General features: G+C 36.6%; 1 protein-coding gene across 3 annotated transcripts in view; it reads left to right on the top strand.

Annotated features, from left to right (window-relative positions):
• The window catches only part of PARD3B (par-3 family cell polarity regulator beta), a 1039317-nt gene that overhangs the window by 113494 nt on the left and 910136 nt on the right, over positions 1-15687 (top strand). For all 3 annotated transcript variants that reach the window (XM_060152240.1, XM_060152239.1, XM_060152238.1), the window contains exon 2: positions 15065-15166. In XM_060152240.1, coding sequence (XP_060008223.1) covers positions 15065-15166 — 102 coding nt within the window. The remainder of the gene's footprint in view (positions 1-15064; positions 15167-15687) is intronic.

Raw genomic sequence — 15687 nt, 5'->3', positions numbered from 1 at the left:
GAAAAATTTCCCTCCACATTTAATTTTTCTATCATTCGTGCCATCTTTTTTTTATAAGGTGAATTATGAGTCCCCCTTGTGTTTTGGTGTTATTTGCCTGCTACACAGTTGGCATTTCTGCTTAGAGCTTTTCCCCCCACTATATTTATAACCTAATAGTATAATAATGGTATAATGATACCATAATTTTAGACAAAACTAGGTAGTTTTTATTGTTGCTGTCTACATTCTGATTCTCGTGAAGCATAGGTAAGGTGTTGAGAACAGAGGAAGTCCATCCCAATTTAGTAGCAGATTGGCTTCTAAAAGTTTTTAATAAATTGCTAATTGTTCTTGGAGTTTGGCCTGCATTTTCTTGTGTACATAATATTTAAGTGGAAGTTTTTCTTGTCTGTAGAGACCTACTTTTCATATGTCAGCATTTTGATTAATGCTAGTGAACTGTGTCACTTAATTATGAGTCCTACCTAAGGCACTGGGCATTGGGCAGTTGGCCAGTATATACTGTTTGTAGTGGGGAGGACCAGATAGTTTCATTTGTTTGTCTATAGCAAGTTTATACTTTTATAAAATACAAAATCATGTGCTTGGATATTGCAGCAATAAAAAATTGCTGTAAGAATTTTTTAAATGCTTACTCTTAATTTCTGTACTAACTTGGTTGCAGGAAAAAACAGCTCATGGACCACATTGGTCTACAGACCGCATTTTGCTCAGAAGCATAGAGAAAACTAGGGAAGAATGTTTCCTCCTGTCCAGAGTTTCGGTGTATGAAAAACTTGCCTAGCATTTTGAAACTTCTATTTGTGGAACTTTTGCTAGCTTTGACTTCTTTTACAAATGACATTCTTTTTCAAGCCCAGGGGAGTCTCTTTGCCCCCTAAACTCTCAGCTTTGAAGAATTACACAGGACAGTAATTAATAACAGGCACTGATTTTTGTACATCTGTTTTAAGGAGAAATCTGTGCTAGATGCTGGGATTATAGTAGTATGTAAGTTAGAGATGGCTCTGCCTTTGTAGAATTTAAGCGAATGATGCTAAGAGAGAAAATACATGTAGCTTGATTGATATGCCAGTGTATGTGCATGCCTGTGAATATGTAATGAACTTCTCACGTTCCAGTGAGGGTTGAAGGTATTTCCATTTTACATAAGTGGTAGAGTTTGGATTTCAACCCAATCTTAGTGACTTTAAACCTCACACATTTCCCATGGAATAGTTTCCTTTGGGGGTGGGTGGGTGGGTGTAGGATCGATTATCTTTATGTGGCCATGCACAGTCATACCTGGTGTGTCTTCTGTCATCAGCAGGTTGGAGGGGAACATCCGTAGGTCCCTTCTTCCACCTCTCTGGAAATATTTTCATTTAAAAGAAAAAGTTTTATACATGTTTAATGAGGACAGAAAAAGAGTAGAATTTTAGCTAATGTTGTAGAGTTAGAGTGAAATTTTCCCTGGTGTGGGGAGAGGAGTTCCTGGGGAGGCTGGGCATCTGCCATGCTTTTTTGACATGACAAGTGAGCTGGCTTTCCCACTCCTGTAAGAGTCCCCTTTCTGAGCTTTGACGTCTTTTACAAAGAACTGCAACAGGCTTGCCCACAGGCACAGCCGTTTGTTGGGAGACGTGACTCCTTTCTCCAAACTTCCCCTGGCTTGCCGCCTCAAATCTTTGCTCAAATAGCACCCTTTCAGTAAGGCATGACCTGACCACCTGTTCAAAACATAAGCCCTCTGGGCTTCCCTGGTGGCGCAGTGGTTGAGAGTTCACCTGCCGATGCAGGGGATGCGGGTTTGTGCCCCGGTCCGGGAAGATCCCACATGCCGCGGAGCGGCTGGGCCCGTGAGCCATGGCCGCTGAGCCTGCGCGTCCGGAGCCTGTGCTCCGCAACGGGAGAGGCCACAACAGTGAGAGGCCCGCATACCGCAAAAATAAAAGTTAAAAAAGAAAAAAGCAAAACATAAGCCCTCTGGATTGTCCATCCTCCTCACGCTACTGTTTTTCTCTCCCATATCTCTTATCACTTCTAAGATGCCACTTAGTTTACTTATTTATTATGTTGGTTAAATACTGTCTTCTCTCTTCAGTGAATATAAGCTCTACTCTTCCAAGGATGGGGGGTTTTCTCCTATAATTTGTTAATGGATGTTGCATCAAGGATAGCCTTTGACATACAACTCTTCTACTCTTCTCAGGCTGCCCCTGGCTTTATCAAAAGATCTAGGTCACATGATTAAACCTTTTGTTTTAGTATAAATGAAATGGTTTTCTCTGTTACAGCAGGAGGCCTTTTTTTTTTAACATCTTTATTGGAGTATAATTGCTTTACAATGGTGTGTTAGTTTCTGCTTTATAACGAAGTGAATCAGTTATACATATTACATATGTTCCCATATCTCTTCCCTCTTCATCTCCCTCCCTCCCACCCTCCCTATCCCACCCCTCTAGGTGGTCACAAAGCACCAAGCTGATCTCCCTGTGCTATGCGGCTGCTTCCCACTAGTTATCTGTTTTACGTTTGGTAGTGTATATATGTCCAGTCCCACTACTGGGCATATACCCTGAGAAAACCATAATTCGAAAAGAGTCATGTACCAAAATGTTCATTACAGCTCTATTTACAATAGCCAGGAGGTCTTTTTATCTCTTCTGTTTCTCCTCGTCTTTATTCCTATGACATATACAGTGGATGCCAAAAGTAGTCCCAAGTACTGGGGCTATGGGAGTGAAGAAGATGGGTGAGGTTTCTGAGTCATGGAGCTTATGTTCTAGTTGGAGGAGACCAATAAAAATTAACAAATAGTGGAATAAACTAATCGTGCGTCATACTGGCAGTGAGGGCAGAGAATCAGCATTAGATTGACTGTCATGAAGGTCATCTCTGAGCAGGGGATCCTTGAGCTTAGCTTTTCCTACTTCCTGTCAGTGCTTCCTGTGTTCTCTCTCTTAGCCTCATCTGTGATTCATCTGTAGCATTCTGGAGGAATGACCCTGTTGGAGAAACAAAGCTAACAGTAGTGGGCAGTAGTAACCAAATACTTTTGAAAATCAGAGACGGGTAATTCTTCACCACTCCTATTACTGCCATACGGAAAACACATTTTACAAGCAGTGGTTGGGAATAAAGTTGATGAGGTCTTCATGTTTATCTTAAAGTTAACTTATTTTTAGAAACACTGCCAACAGTACCTCTTCTGATGTAAATTAAAATTTTCTATGTCTTAATTTCTTCAATGATGGAACATAAAACTTTGTGTTAGAGAAGAGAGCTAGAGGATATGGTGGTTACTTGTAGAATACTTTAAACCTTCATTCATTCGTATGCATAAATATGCACACACAATTGGCAGTATCCGACACAGGTGTTCTTTGGAGTTATCGTAAAAGATGCTAGCATCATAGCTGCAAGGAAGTTTGGATATAATTGGTTATATTAAGTAAAGCTTGAGTTGTACGAATTTGCATTCTCAAATTCTTATTAAACTTCATTTTGGGGCTTCCCTGGTGGTACAGTGGTTAGGAATCCGCCTGCCAATGCAGGGGACACGGGTTTGAGTCCTGGTCCGGGAAGATCCCACATGCTGCGGAGCAGCTAAGCCCGTGCACCACAACTACTGAGCCTGCGCTTTAGAGCCTGCTAGCGACAATTACTGAGCCCGCGTGCTACAACTACTGAAGCCCGTGCTCTGCAACAAGAGGAGCCACCGCGATGAGAAGCCCGCGCACTGCAGTGAAGAGTAGCCCCTGCTTGCTGCAACTAGAGAAAGCCCGCGTGCAGCTATGAAGACACAACGCAGCCAAAAAAAATAATAAAATAAATATATAAAAAATGTTAAAAAAATTCATTTTGTAGCAGAATACTTTTTAGGGTTTTATGATGAAATAAATTCTTTAAAAAAATTATTTGTCCTTCTCTTTGGAGACCTGGCCACTTCCATTCTTTGGCTGTAGGCTCTGCATTCCTTTGGACCACACAAGCTTCTAAAACCTTGGCATCCAGGTCTTTGGACTATAAAATTTCATTTGAAAACAATGGAAAACAGGATTTGAAAAAATCAGCTGTTTTCTTTAAAATTATTTTGAAACATTGTGTTTCAGTGTTATTAAATTATAATGGTTTAATGTTTTAAAAATCTTTCATACAGGGAATCTTTCAAAATAGATAATTCAATTAAAGGTGTAATTTTTGTTGATTTCAGACTTTAACATTTGATTTTCCTGATAAAACTTTTCATTTTATGATTACAGTATGTTTAATCCTGAAGATTTACATAAGGAGTATACTTTTATGCATTTAACTCACTCTTAGATCCATAGGAAAAGGAAATTTCCGCATTCTTATAAAGAGAGTATGCTGTGATGATGTAGGCAGCAGATTTAAAAATAATTAAAATTTGTCTTTTGTTCAGAAATAATCTAGGTATCTGGAACGCTTTTCCTCATGAGTTTAGGTTAATCCCATGATGAAAAATGAACCTTTAAAGCCTTTTGTAATAAAGAAAATTGCTGAGATTATGGTTACTTCACAAAGCTGAATGAAAAATGACATGATTAATATTTAGTTGATACATGAACTAGCAAATGAAGTTTATGTCTTGATGCTTAAATATTTTTCTTTCTGCTTGAAAAGAATGAGTAATATTATCAAAACTTGGATTATGAGATAAAATTGAAAATTTCCCTTGGAATTGTGGTGCTCTAATGCTGAGACTAATTTGTTGAGAATTGTGTATCACAAGCCAACTACCTTCCTTGTGGCATGACCTTTGTATATCAAAATCTGTTGATGCTCAAGTTCCACGTGTTAGATGGCGTGATACAGTTGGTCCTTCCATGTTTGCAAGTTCCCAATCAGACTGCAATATAAAATTCTCAGGTTTTTTTTTTTTTCCCTCTACCAGCATAATTCTTTTACTTTGGGGATGGAGGACCTTTTTCTGAAATTTGTTAATAAATTAGTGAAATTTTAGGTTACACAGCAAGATACTAAAATAACTGATGCATTGGGATATTAAAGGTGTTTGGCTCATGGACTTCCTGCTTGGAGATGCACAATCACTGTGGAATTATGCTGAGCTACTGAAAACATTCTTCTGATATAGCAGAAATGTCTTCGTTCAAGAAGTTTCTCTAGGTGTAGATTCCAAGACCTAAGGACCTTTGAATTTCTAGAAGCTGTTGGTTTGAGAGATGGAAGGGGTCTTCAGGATCACACAGTTCCCATTTGTTATCCTACAGCATCCTTGAGATAGGGCTGTCTAGCCTTTGCTTGACTCCTTATGGGAATGGAGAGCTCACTATTTCATCATACTCTACCAGGAATTTTAATAAGAATTTGAGAACACAAATTCATACAACTCAAGCTTTACTTGATACAACCAATTAAACCCAGAATTTCTTGCTGCTATGATGTTGATGTCTTTTACAATAACTCCAAAGACTGTCTTTGACAGATACTATCAATTGTGGGTGCATCTTTATATGAATGAATGAAGAAGGTTTACAGCATTCTACAAGTAACTGTCATAACCTCTAGCTCTTTCCTCTAGCACTCTGCTCTCGGATAGCTCTTTTTAGAAGCTCTCTCTTATGCTACGTCTCTTTTCTTTATGTAACTTTTTTGGAGCAGTACAGAACAAGTCAAATCTTTCTTGTATGTAACAGCCTTTGGATTTGATGAGTCTCATACAGTCATTTAAATTTCACAGATTCGTCTGTAAAAGCTCAACCAAGGAAAAAGGGGGATAAGTTGAGTAATGTATCAATAGCTGATGTAACTCGTATGAGCAATGAGCACGTATCCCAGAGGAAGCATGAAATGAGAGACTGCTACCACCTCTGTTGTTTCAGTTCACATGTGCTTATGGTAGTGAGTCTATCTCTGGCCTGAGTGTGATTCTAAATACTTAAGATAAGCATTTTCACAGAAAATGATCTCCAACATAATCCAGATACTTCGGTGCTTAACTGAAAAGGTGATAATATGCTCTAGTCCTGGATGAAAAATACGTAGTGTTAGACTGACTGAAAAGGGATAGGGAGATATCATATTGGAGACTAACCTGAAAGATTTTCAAAGATAATTTTAACCATAAGAGATTTTTGCCTTATTGAGTATCAAGAGCTCAGTGCCTTGTAAACTGTGGCCCTACTGTGTTTGAAATTGTGAAATTTTTCCCTTTGTTTAAACAAACCTAAATTATGTGTTTTGATGAGGGGGCTGCCCTACTTCCACGGAACCCCATATGCATGCTCTCCAGCTTGTTAATAATTATCTCAATAAAATTTGAAAACCTGTTTTAAATGTGGGGTGACCACGTTAGCATAGGATGAGATTATTACCTGTTCTGTTCTGGACACAGTACCTCTGTCACAGCCTGAGGCACGTGTAACATTTCTCACTGACTTGTCACACTGTCAGCTCATTGAAGCCCGCGGTCCACTAAGCCACCTCTGTAGGTCTTAGAGGTTTTAAGTAACTGGTGGTCACTAAGTTGCCTGTTCTGTTGGTGGGGTAATCTGGCTTCCCCATCTGTGGGGACTCCTACATTTATTTGCCTTAGGATTTGTTCTTTTACTTGTAAGGAAACTTGTTCTAAACAGCTTTTTAGTGATCTGCATTTGTTTATCTGTAGAGATGTCGTGTGTGAAGGGAACCACTGGGTATTTCAGTGTGAAAAAAGAGATCAGTTTTTGAAGTAAAAAGTTTCTTTTTTTTTTTTTAACATCTTTATTGGGGTATAATTGCTTTACAATGGTGTGTTAGTTTCTGCTTTATAACAAAGTGAATCAGTTATACATATACGTATGGTCCCATATCTCTCCCCTCTTGCGTCTCCCTCCCTCTCACCCTCCCTATCCCACCCCTCCAGGCGGTCACAAAGCACCGAACTGATCTCCCTGTGCTGTGCGGCTGCTTCCCACTAGCTATCTACCTTACGTTTGGTAGTGTATATATGTCCATGCCTCTCTCTCGCTTTGTCACAGCTTCATTTTTATGTAAAGTTTTAGAAGTATAACACAAATACAGAAAAGTGTACAAATAAGTGTAGCCAGCATACACATCAAGAAATAGAATATTGCTCCAGAAGCCCCTTTGTGTATCTTTCACTCACTGCCCTTCTCCTCTTCATGGGTAACCAGTCTCCTGACTTCTAACACTGTGAATTAGTACAGCCTGTTTTTGAGCTTATTATACATGGAATTATATAATATGTAATTCTTTTGGTATTAGTCTCTTTTTGATCAATGCTGTGTTGTGAGGTTCACCCATATTGTGTAAAATTGTAGTTTGTTTATTCGTGTTGATGTTTAGTATTCCATTGCATGGACATGGTATTTGTCCATTCTACTGGTGATGAATATTTGCATTATTTCCAGATTTTTAAGTATTAGGAATAATCCTGCTATGAATGTTCTACTATGTGTCTTTTGGTAATTCTGTATACTCATTTCTTCTGGATACATACCTGGGAGTGGAATTACAAAGCTATGAGGATGTTTATGTTCAGCTCTATGCAGTGTTCTGTTGTTCAGATACTGCCAGTATTTTCCAAAATAACTGTATAAATTTATACTTATATCGTTAGGGTCTGAGAATTCTGAGTGTCCCAAATCCTCACAATCCTAACCCTAACCTTATCAATTTGGGCAGGATCAAAATCTTCACACTTCTGAGTCTTTCAATCCATGAAACACTTCTTTAATTTTTCCTAATATTTTGTGTTTTAGCATAAGACGCTTTACACATTTTTGTTAGACTTATTCCTAAATATTTGATCTTTTTGATGCTATTATAATTGTTACCCTTAAAATTTTTTTTTCTTGCCTTGTTTAGTTAAAGGTTCACCTTATTTGCTAAGAAGGTATTGTGAATTGGTGGTAAATATTCTCACCTGCTTGGGCTACATTCGTTGTGGTGATCATATAATTTTTATCCTTATTCTCCCCGATTACTTTGGTGAATAACCTTGGTTGATTTTTGATTTTCAACCACTCTTGCATTACTGGAATAAATCCCACTTGGTTATGATGTATTATCCTTTATAAACATCACTGAATTTGATTTACAAATGTTTTATTTAAGAGTTTTGGATATGTGTCCATATGCAAATTTTTATAATTTTCTTGTAATGTCCTTGTAAGGTGTTGGTTATCAATGTTATGCTGTCCTCATAAAACGAGATGGGAAAAGTCTTTTTCTAGTTTTCAAAAGTATTTTATCGACACTATTTCTTCCTTAAACATTAGGAAGATTTTATCAGTGAAGTAATATGAGCCTGATATTTTCTTTATGGGAATATTTTAAGATAGTAGATTCATTTTTTTAAATTGTTTTTAATTTATATATATTTTTTTCTTGAAGTAGATTTACAATATTCTGTTAGTTTCATGTATACAGCAATGTGATTCAATTATACATATATACGTTTTTCAGATTCTTTTCCATTATAGGTTACTACAAGATACTGAATATAGTTTCCTGTGCTGTACAGTAAATCCTTGTTTATCTATTTTATATATAATGGTGTGTATCTGTTGATCCCATAGTCCTATTTTATCTCTCCCCTCCCACTTTCCCCTTTGGTAATCATAAGTTTATTTTCTATGACTGTGAGTCTGTTTCTGTTCTGTAAATAAGTTCATTTGTATTATTTTTTAGATTCCACATGTAAGCGATATCATATATTTGTCTTTCTCTGGTTTATTTCACTTAGTATGATAATCTCTAGGGTTATCCATTGTTGCTGCATATGGCAATATTTCATTCTTTTTTTATGGCTGAGTAGTATTCCATTGTATACATATACCACATCTCTTTTATCCATTCATTTGTCAGCGGACACTTAGGTTGCGTCCATGTCTTGGCTATTGTAAATAGTGATGCTATGAACATTGGGGTACATGTATCATCTTTTTGAATTAGTATTCATCTTTTCTGGATATATGCCCAGGAGTGGGATTGCTGGATCATATAGTAGCTCTATTTTTAGTTTTTTAAGGAACCTCTGTACTGTTTTCCATGTATATTTTCTCTTTTTATTGTCAGTTTTGGCAAGTTATATTTTTCAAAGAATTTGCTTATTTTATATAAGTTGTCAATTTTAGAGGTCTAAAAGTTTTTGCAGTATCGTCTTACTGTGAGATCTATTGTTTATCTTTTTCCTTCTTAATACTGGAAATTTATGTTTTCTCTTTTTTTCTTTATCAGTCTTGCTAGGTATTTATCAATTTTATCAAGGCACTTATAGAACCAACTTCGATTTATATTTGTTTTATATTTATTAACTCATTGATTATTTTGCTCTTTATTTCCTTCTGTCTTTGCTGTTTTCTAGCTTCTCGACTTTAGCTTTTCTGTTTTGCTAATATGTTCCATTGGGCACTGCTTTAGCTGCATCCCACATTTTTTGTTATTTTACTTATTTTTAAGTTATAAACTATTTTCTAACTGCATTTATTTTTTATCTATGTATTATTCATAACTTTATTTCTTAATTTCCAAACAGCCAGGTATTTTCGAGATCTCTCTCTGTAATTGATTCCACTATGATCAGAGATCATATTCTGAATGATTCCAGACTTTTGAAATTTGGTATATATTCCATGTGTACTTGTAAAGAATGTGTTTTCTAGTCTTTTGTGGTATAGTGTTTTGTATATATGTGATATAAATAGATGAGGTTACTTTGTTAATTGTGCTGTTCAGATAATTTATATTTTACTGACTTTTATTTCCTATCAAAAGTCTCCCACTGTGATTGTGAATTTGTGTATTTTTTAAATATCTGTCCATTTTTGCAGTATATGTATTAAAGTTATGTTGTGTACATGCAGATTTAGAATTTTTCTTCCAGTTGGATTGATCCTTATATCATTAAGAAGTGTCCCTCTTTACCTTTAGTAATATTTCTTAAAGTCTCCTTTATCTGATGTTAGCATGGCAATGTCAAGTTTCTGTTTGTAGGATCATAGATTTTTAAAACTAGAAATGAACTTACAGATTGATTGACTCACCTTCACTTTATATATAAATTGAAGTTTATAATTCTGTTGTTGAATTCACCAGGTATTATTACTTGCAGCCCAGCATAAAAACCCTTGGTCCCATTCTAGTTCTCCTGGATTCTTTGGAAACATACTTGATTAAAGTGACATCAGCTCATATTCCCCTCCTAATCTTTTCTCAAGTTTGTGCTTGATCTATCTCAGTAAGGTGGAGGCCTTTTCTGAAGTCAGGGCCAGCTCATAATAATCTCTGTAGTCAGTCCTGCTCTTTCTGGCTTAATTCTTTCCTTTCAGGTGTCAGTACTGCTCTGCTAGGTTTTGCTCAGGCATCATTTTTGGGAACTCTTCTTCCCTACACTGTCTGTGGTTGGTTATTCAGAGACTCCTGCTCTCTGCCTGTCCCAATAGTCTCCAGGCCTGCTCTGACTGCTGTGTTTCCTGGGTGCATTCTGGGGCATCTGGTTCTCTTTTGGTCTTGGGTAGAAGGGAGAGTAACCCCAGAGGATTTTGATAGAAGTAGTTAGTTAAAATGTGCATGCACATAAAAACTTCATAATTCTCTATCCAACCTGACACCTCAAGCTCCCTTTCTACTCTTTTTTTCCCCACTGCTTCCCAAACCTTTGATTTCATGATTATGAGCAGTTATGCTCTGAAGCTTCTCTCACTTGTGAAACACTGGACACACTAACACAAAGGCTTTGGGGCCTTCCATTATTGCCCCTTTGTGTCCTCTACACTTTGACCTCCGTGTGGTGCCCTATGCAGAGGGCCATAGAGCCTCCAGGTTCACTAATGATGAAGCAACAGAGGCCCAGAGTAATGACGACTTGCGTGGATCCATATACTTAGCAGATAGAAATGGATCTGATCCCCTTCTTGGGTACTTGTGCTTTTTGTTAAGTTCTTTAATCTAAAAGATTTTCTATGTTTAAAAAATGCACCTTGGCTCTGCTGTCTAGGAAGCATTTGACCTTCGGTAAGTCAGTTCACCTACTCATGCCTTGTTTTCCTCATCTGTAGAATGGGTTGATAACTATTTGATGAGGCTGTTGGAAGATAAACGAGTTAACCCTATAAAACACGCAGTACCTATTGCACCTGGCCTGTAGTAGGCACTAAAACAAATGATCTGCTATAATGATGAAGATAATGATGAAAATGGTGAAATCTCATTTTATGGATACATCCCACCAAGTTCATGAAGTTAAATTCTACAAGGAAAATTCTAATTTTCTATTAACTTCCATTTTATAATTATTCTTATGTTCCAGTGGGTAAGATTTTTCTTGTGAAAACGTGAAGCCACCAAGAACCTAGTTACATTATTGAGCACTGTAAACACAGCCCACTCATAAACACAGCCCTTTGCCACCTTTTGGCTTTTCCTTCACAGCACTCTCCTCCTCACTTTGGGACCTTGCTGTCACGCAGGCTACTTTTCTCTTGTACCAGAGGCATTTTGCTGAGAAACCCTCTCTTGATCATTGACATAATCTCAGTGCTTGGTAGTCACAACATTGTAGTATCTGGCTTTCCAGTCTACTCCTCTACGCATTGCAGATGGAAGTTTACTATTCTTTGAAACTTTGGGTACTATACATTTTCTAGGGTATGGGGTCAAATTTTATGTCATCTGCCCACAGTGAAAGATATTTGTTGCGGTTAATATCAATACGTGTTTGGAACAATTTCTACATTGATCATTAAAAGTACCCTGTAACTGTCTTCTTTCCATAGTGCATACCTTTTTTTTTTTTTTTTCCATTTTCCAATTCATCCTTGTAGACTATTTTTAGTTTTCAAATTCCAGTAGGGGTTAAGTTAACTGTGCATTACTTAAAAAATGGATAAGATACTATCAGAAGTAGAGGAAACATAATGTATATTATGTTATTTTTCAATACTTAAATGATCTAGGAGTGTAAGTAATACGATTTATTGCATAGCACACATACTTTATTTTCAAAATAATTTAAAAGTTATGCATATTATAGATATTTGTACAATATAAAGGTAGATTAAATGTCACTATTATGAAAAATAGAGTAAACTTTTCCAAGTGATTAATTGGGTGAACGAAGACATATATGTGAACATCTTTTCATGTTTGATCAGTTTTATTCATGGTGGTAATAAAACCAAGTAAATGAAACGCAAAATGTTGACTGTGATGTAATGGTTGAAATTTTTACATGCATAAAGTAGTCAGGGTAAATTTATGGTGTTATGATGGCTTGTTGGCTGCTAATATTGTGTATACTTCATTAAAGTGATCTATAGCACCATGGCCAAAACGCCATGGGGACAAAATCACAGTTGGTACATACTGTGTTGATATACCTCTCTTGATGTGTGAAATATTAACTCTGAGATGCATTCACACAGCTTGTCAGTTTTTGTTCAGTGTTAGATGCGTGCTCGTCATTGGCCTACTCTTTCCTTTGATAAAGCCATTTTATACATTCCAGTGTAGAACAGAGTTAAAATTGCAAAGAGTCGTCTTATGTTGTGGCACCATGTAGCTCACTTAAAATCTTTTTTCAGATTGAATTTGAATATACGATTCCAAAATGTATCAGATTACTTTTTCACTTGATTATAAGTTTGTAAAACTTAAGTTCTGTACTCTTTTGAATCAAAACTGGAGATAAATATCTTAGTTTCAACTCCTGTGCCTGATTTCCAGGTCTTAGATCCTACCAGTGTGTGTGAGGGAGGAATGCTATGTGACTTAACAACCCATCTTGCTGCCAACTTGTCTGCTGTCCCCTTTGCCACTGATCAGATCCTGTCCCCTGCTATTTCCTGAGTTTCCCTAGTTTAAATCTGAGTCTTTGGTTTTCATCTCTCTGGGCAGGAAGAGAGGTATACCTTATACCGCAGTCGTTGGGGGTTTACCTTAGTCTCAGGTGATAAAATCTGCTTTTCCAAACAGTATGAGAAGAAAGCAGACAACTTGATGTCTGATTTTAAAAGATTGAATATAAAAAAGCACACTCTTTAGAATACATCACCTTTTATAAACATGGTTACAATCAACAGATTTCATCTGTACAGCTATAATATATCAGAACCCAACTCTGGAAATTAATGAAATGGAACACTATGTAAGAAGAATTTTTTATAAGGAAAAATGCAATATTCTATAGGTTTCAGCCAGAAGTCCTGTGTAGATTTGGAGAAGTACATTGCTTGTAGCATGGCCAGACTAAAAAAGATAACAATTCCCAAAGATTGTGGGGGCAGTTTTATTTTGCTCTCTTTTCTGTATATTCCAGTGTTTTGTCTACCAGAGTATCTTCACTATTTAGAATCTAGTCTGTTGTACTTAGCTTACCTTTTATAGCACAATTATCCTTGTGTTGGCAGAGCTCTTTGATTAAAGAATCAGAGCTATGGATGCTTTTCTTACTTGGTTGTATAGTCACTGCTTATATCTTTGTGATCTCTATGTGGGCAAAATAGAATTGGGCTGTTTCCTAATAAATCATTAGTGTTTCCACCTATAAGCCTAGTATTAGAAACAAAATAAATTCCTTTCATTCTATTTGGAATCTTAGAGCTCTTTCGATGCTCTATAGAAAACTTAATTTTGAAATGTTGAAAGATTACCTAAGGAGGATTCCTTCAGATGTTTTAAGCCTATCACTTTATCAAGTTGATTACTGAAAAGCTGTGTACTTGAGCCGCATATCAGTAGCCCTCTGAATAGTTGCTTTAAAAGAATTATTATTGATGCATTGGGAGATTGGGATTGACATATACACACTAATATGTATAAAATGGATACCTAATAAGAACCTGCTGTATAAAAAAATAAATACAATAAAATTTAAAAAATTATTATTTAATAGTATGTCCTTGCCTTTTACTGGGGGGCAGCTACAGTGAAGGCTAAATAGCAACCATTTCTATTAGTTTTTCCAAAATTACAATTGAATTCTGAGGGTTATATTAGGGCTTACCCTTTACAAAGATTCATGTAGTAAAGGTTTAGAGCTTTATCCCAGGAAAACTGTTATGTCTTCTCGCAAACTGGTATCTATTCCTATAGTGGATACCGGGTGCCCATAGCTCAAAAGTTTCCCACATTGAGGGACTTTCTAAGCATCACAGAACCAAATTGATTATAGCTTGGGTATTCTGGTAAAAACTGTACTAATGTTTTTCTTCATTCATTGATTCATGTTCTTATTGTCATAATGGATCACTTTCATATCTTTTCCAGAAATAGGCAGTATATAAGTAACTGAGCTGGATCAGAGCAGAGTATCTAGCTACATATCAAATTTTGAGAAAGTAATTCCTTTCCTTAAGCTTTACACTCCTAAGCAATTTTTAAAAAGCAATACTTGGAAATCTCCTAAATCACTACCCCAGTTCAGCGATGCCCACCACCCTCCGCCCCTGTTTGACTGTGAACATTGTTCTAGTTGCTGCTGTGCTTCAGGGACTGGAAATCCATGCTGGAGTTCTTGCTCCAGATGTCATTGCCAATCTTAGAGTTGAGAATATGTGCACAGCACAGAGATAAAAAGAGTTGAAGAGGATGTTGGTCCTCTCATTGCGTTTGTATATCCGAGGTGATAGTTATTACCATCACAGATTTCTGCCTTATGATTTTTTTCCTACAGCTTTAGGAATCTGTTTGAATTTCTCATCCCCAATTTCAGAAAGTACCCTTGAGAAGATCTTTCTTTGTCCAGATTATTCTTGGGATTACCTAAAGTGAAGGTTATTCAAAATTCCTTGAATATGCTTTACAAATGGCTGGGGCAATTTATTTTTCCATTGCAATTTATCTTCCAGGAAAACTGATAAAATATGTATACATTGATTTACTGACTTAAGTTAAACAGGATAAACATGCCACAGATTTATCCTAATAAACAGATAACATTTGTTTTAGGTGTTTAAAACTTTTATTATTGCTAGAGCATATTTTTTTTTTTTGCTAGAGCATATTTTTAAGGAGTCTATTTTAAAAATTAAAATGTATTTTACATTTTAAAAAAAAGTTTTAGTCATGAAACTTCTTGGTTATTCTACCCCAGGATCCTGGGTACTGGGTGAAGATTCATCACTTAGAATACACAGATGGAGGAATCCTGGATCCAGATGATGTCTTGGCAGATGTCGTTGAAGACAAAGATAAGGTAGATGACTCTAAAAATGTTCTTCTTTGTTTTCCTCTATAGAGCCACATGTTTTTCCAGAGATTGAGATCCTTAACAAACTCATGTGTCAATTATTGTTAAAAGATACCATCTGTTCGAGTTTTACCTAGACAGCCCATAAATCACAGTTCATCATCAGATGCTGGGAAAAACTTTGTCAAGGTTTGGGAGTCTGTTCATGGTGGTCTAATTAGCAGATACTTCATTCCCAAGAGTTCCTGATACGCCTCAGTAAATTAGTGTCAGGCTCTGAAGCTGTTGGAGTTCTCATTGTCATTGTTGGCTCTGGAGTTTATTCTTGGCCCGTTAATATTCAACTTAATGCCTGAGATTTGAATGTGTTTCAAAGGAGAGTATACAGTGGAGAGCAAAGTCTTGGGAAGAACTGTGGTGAAGATTTTCCTTAAAGTAGCTGGCAAGCAACTATCTTGAGTGGTAGTTTTTGTTTTTATTGCTACAGTGAAATACGCTGACTTGAATATTTCAAAAGTTTGAACATG

The sequence above is a fragment of the Lagenorhynchus albirostris genome, chromosome 6 (assembly GCF_949774975.1).
Source record: "Lagenorhynchus albirostris chromosome 6, mLagAlb1.1, whole genome shotgun sequence".
Classification (NCBI taxonomy): Eukaryota; Metazoa; Chordata; class Mammalia; order Artiodactyla; family Delphinidae; genus Lagenorhynchus; species Lagenorhynchus albirostris.
This window is presented reverse-complemented; position numbering and strand designations above follow the sequence as displayed.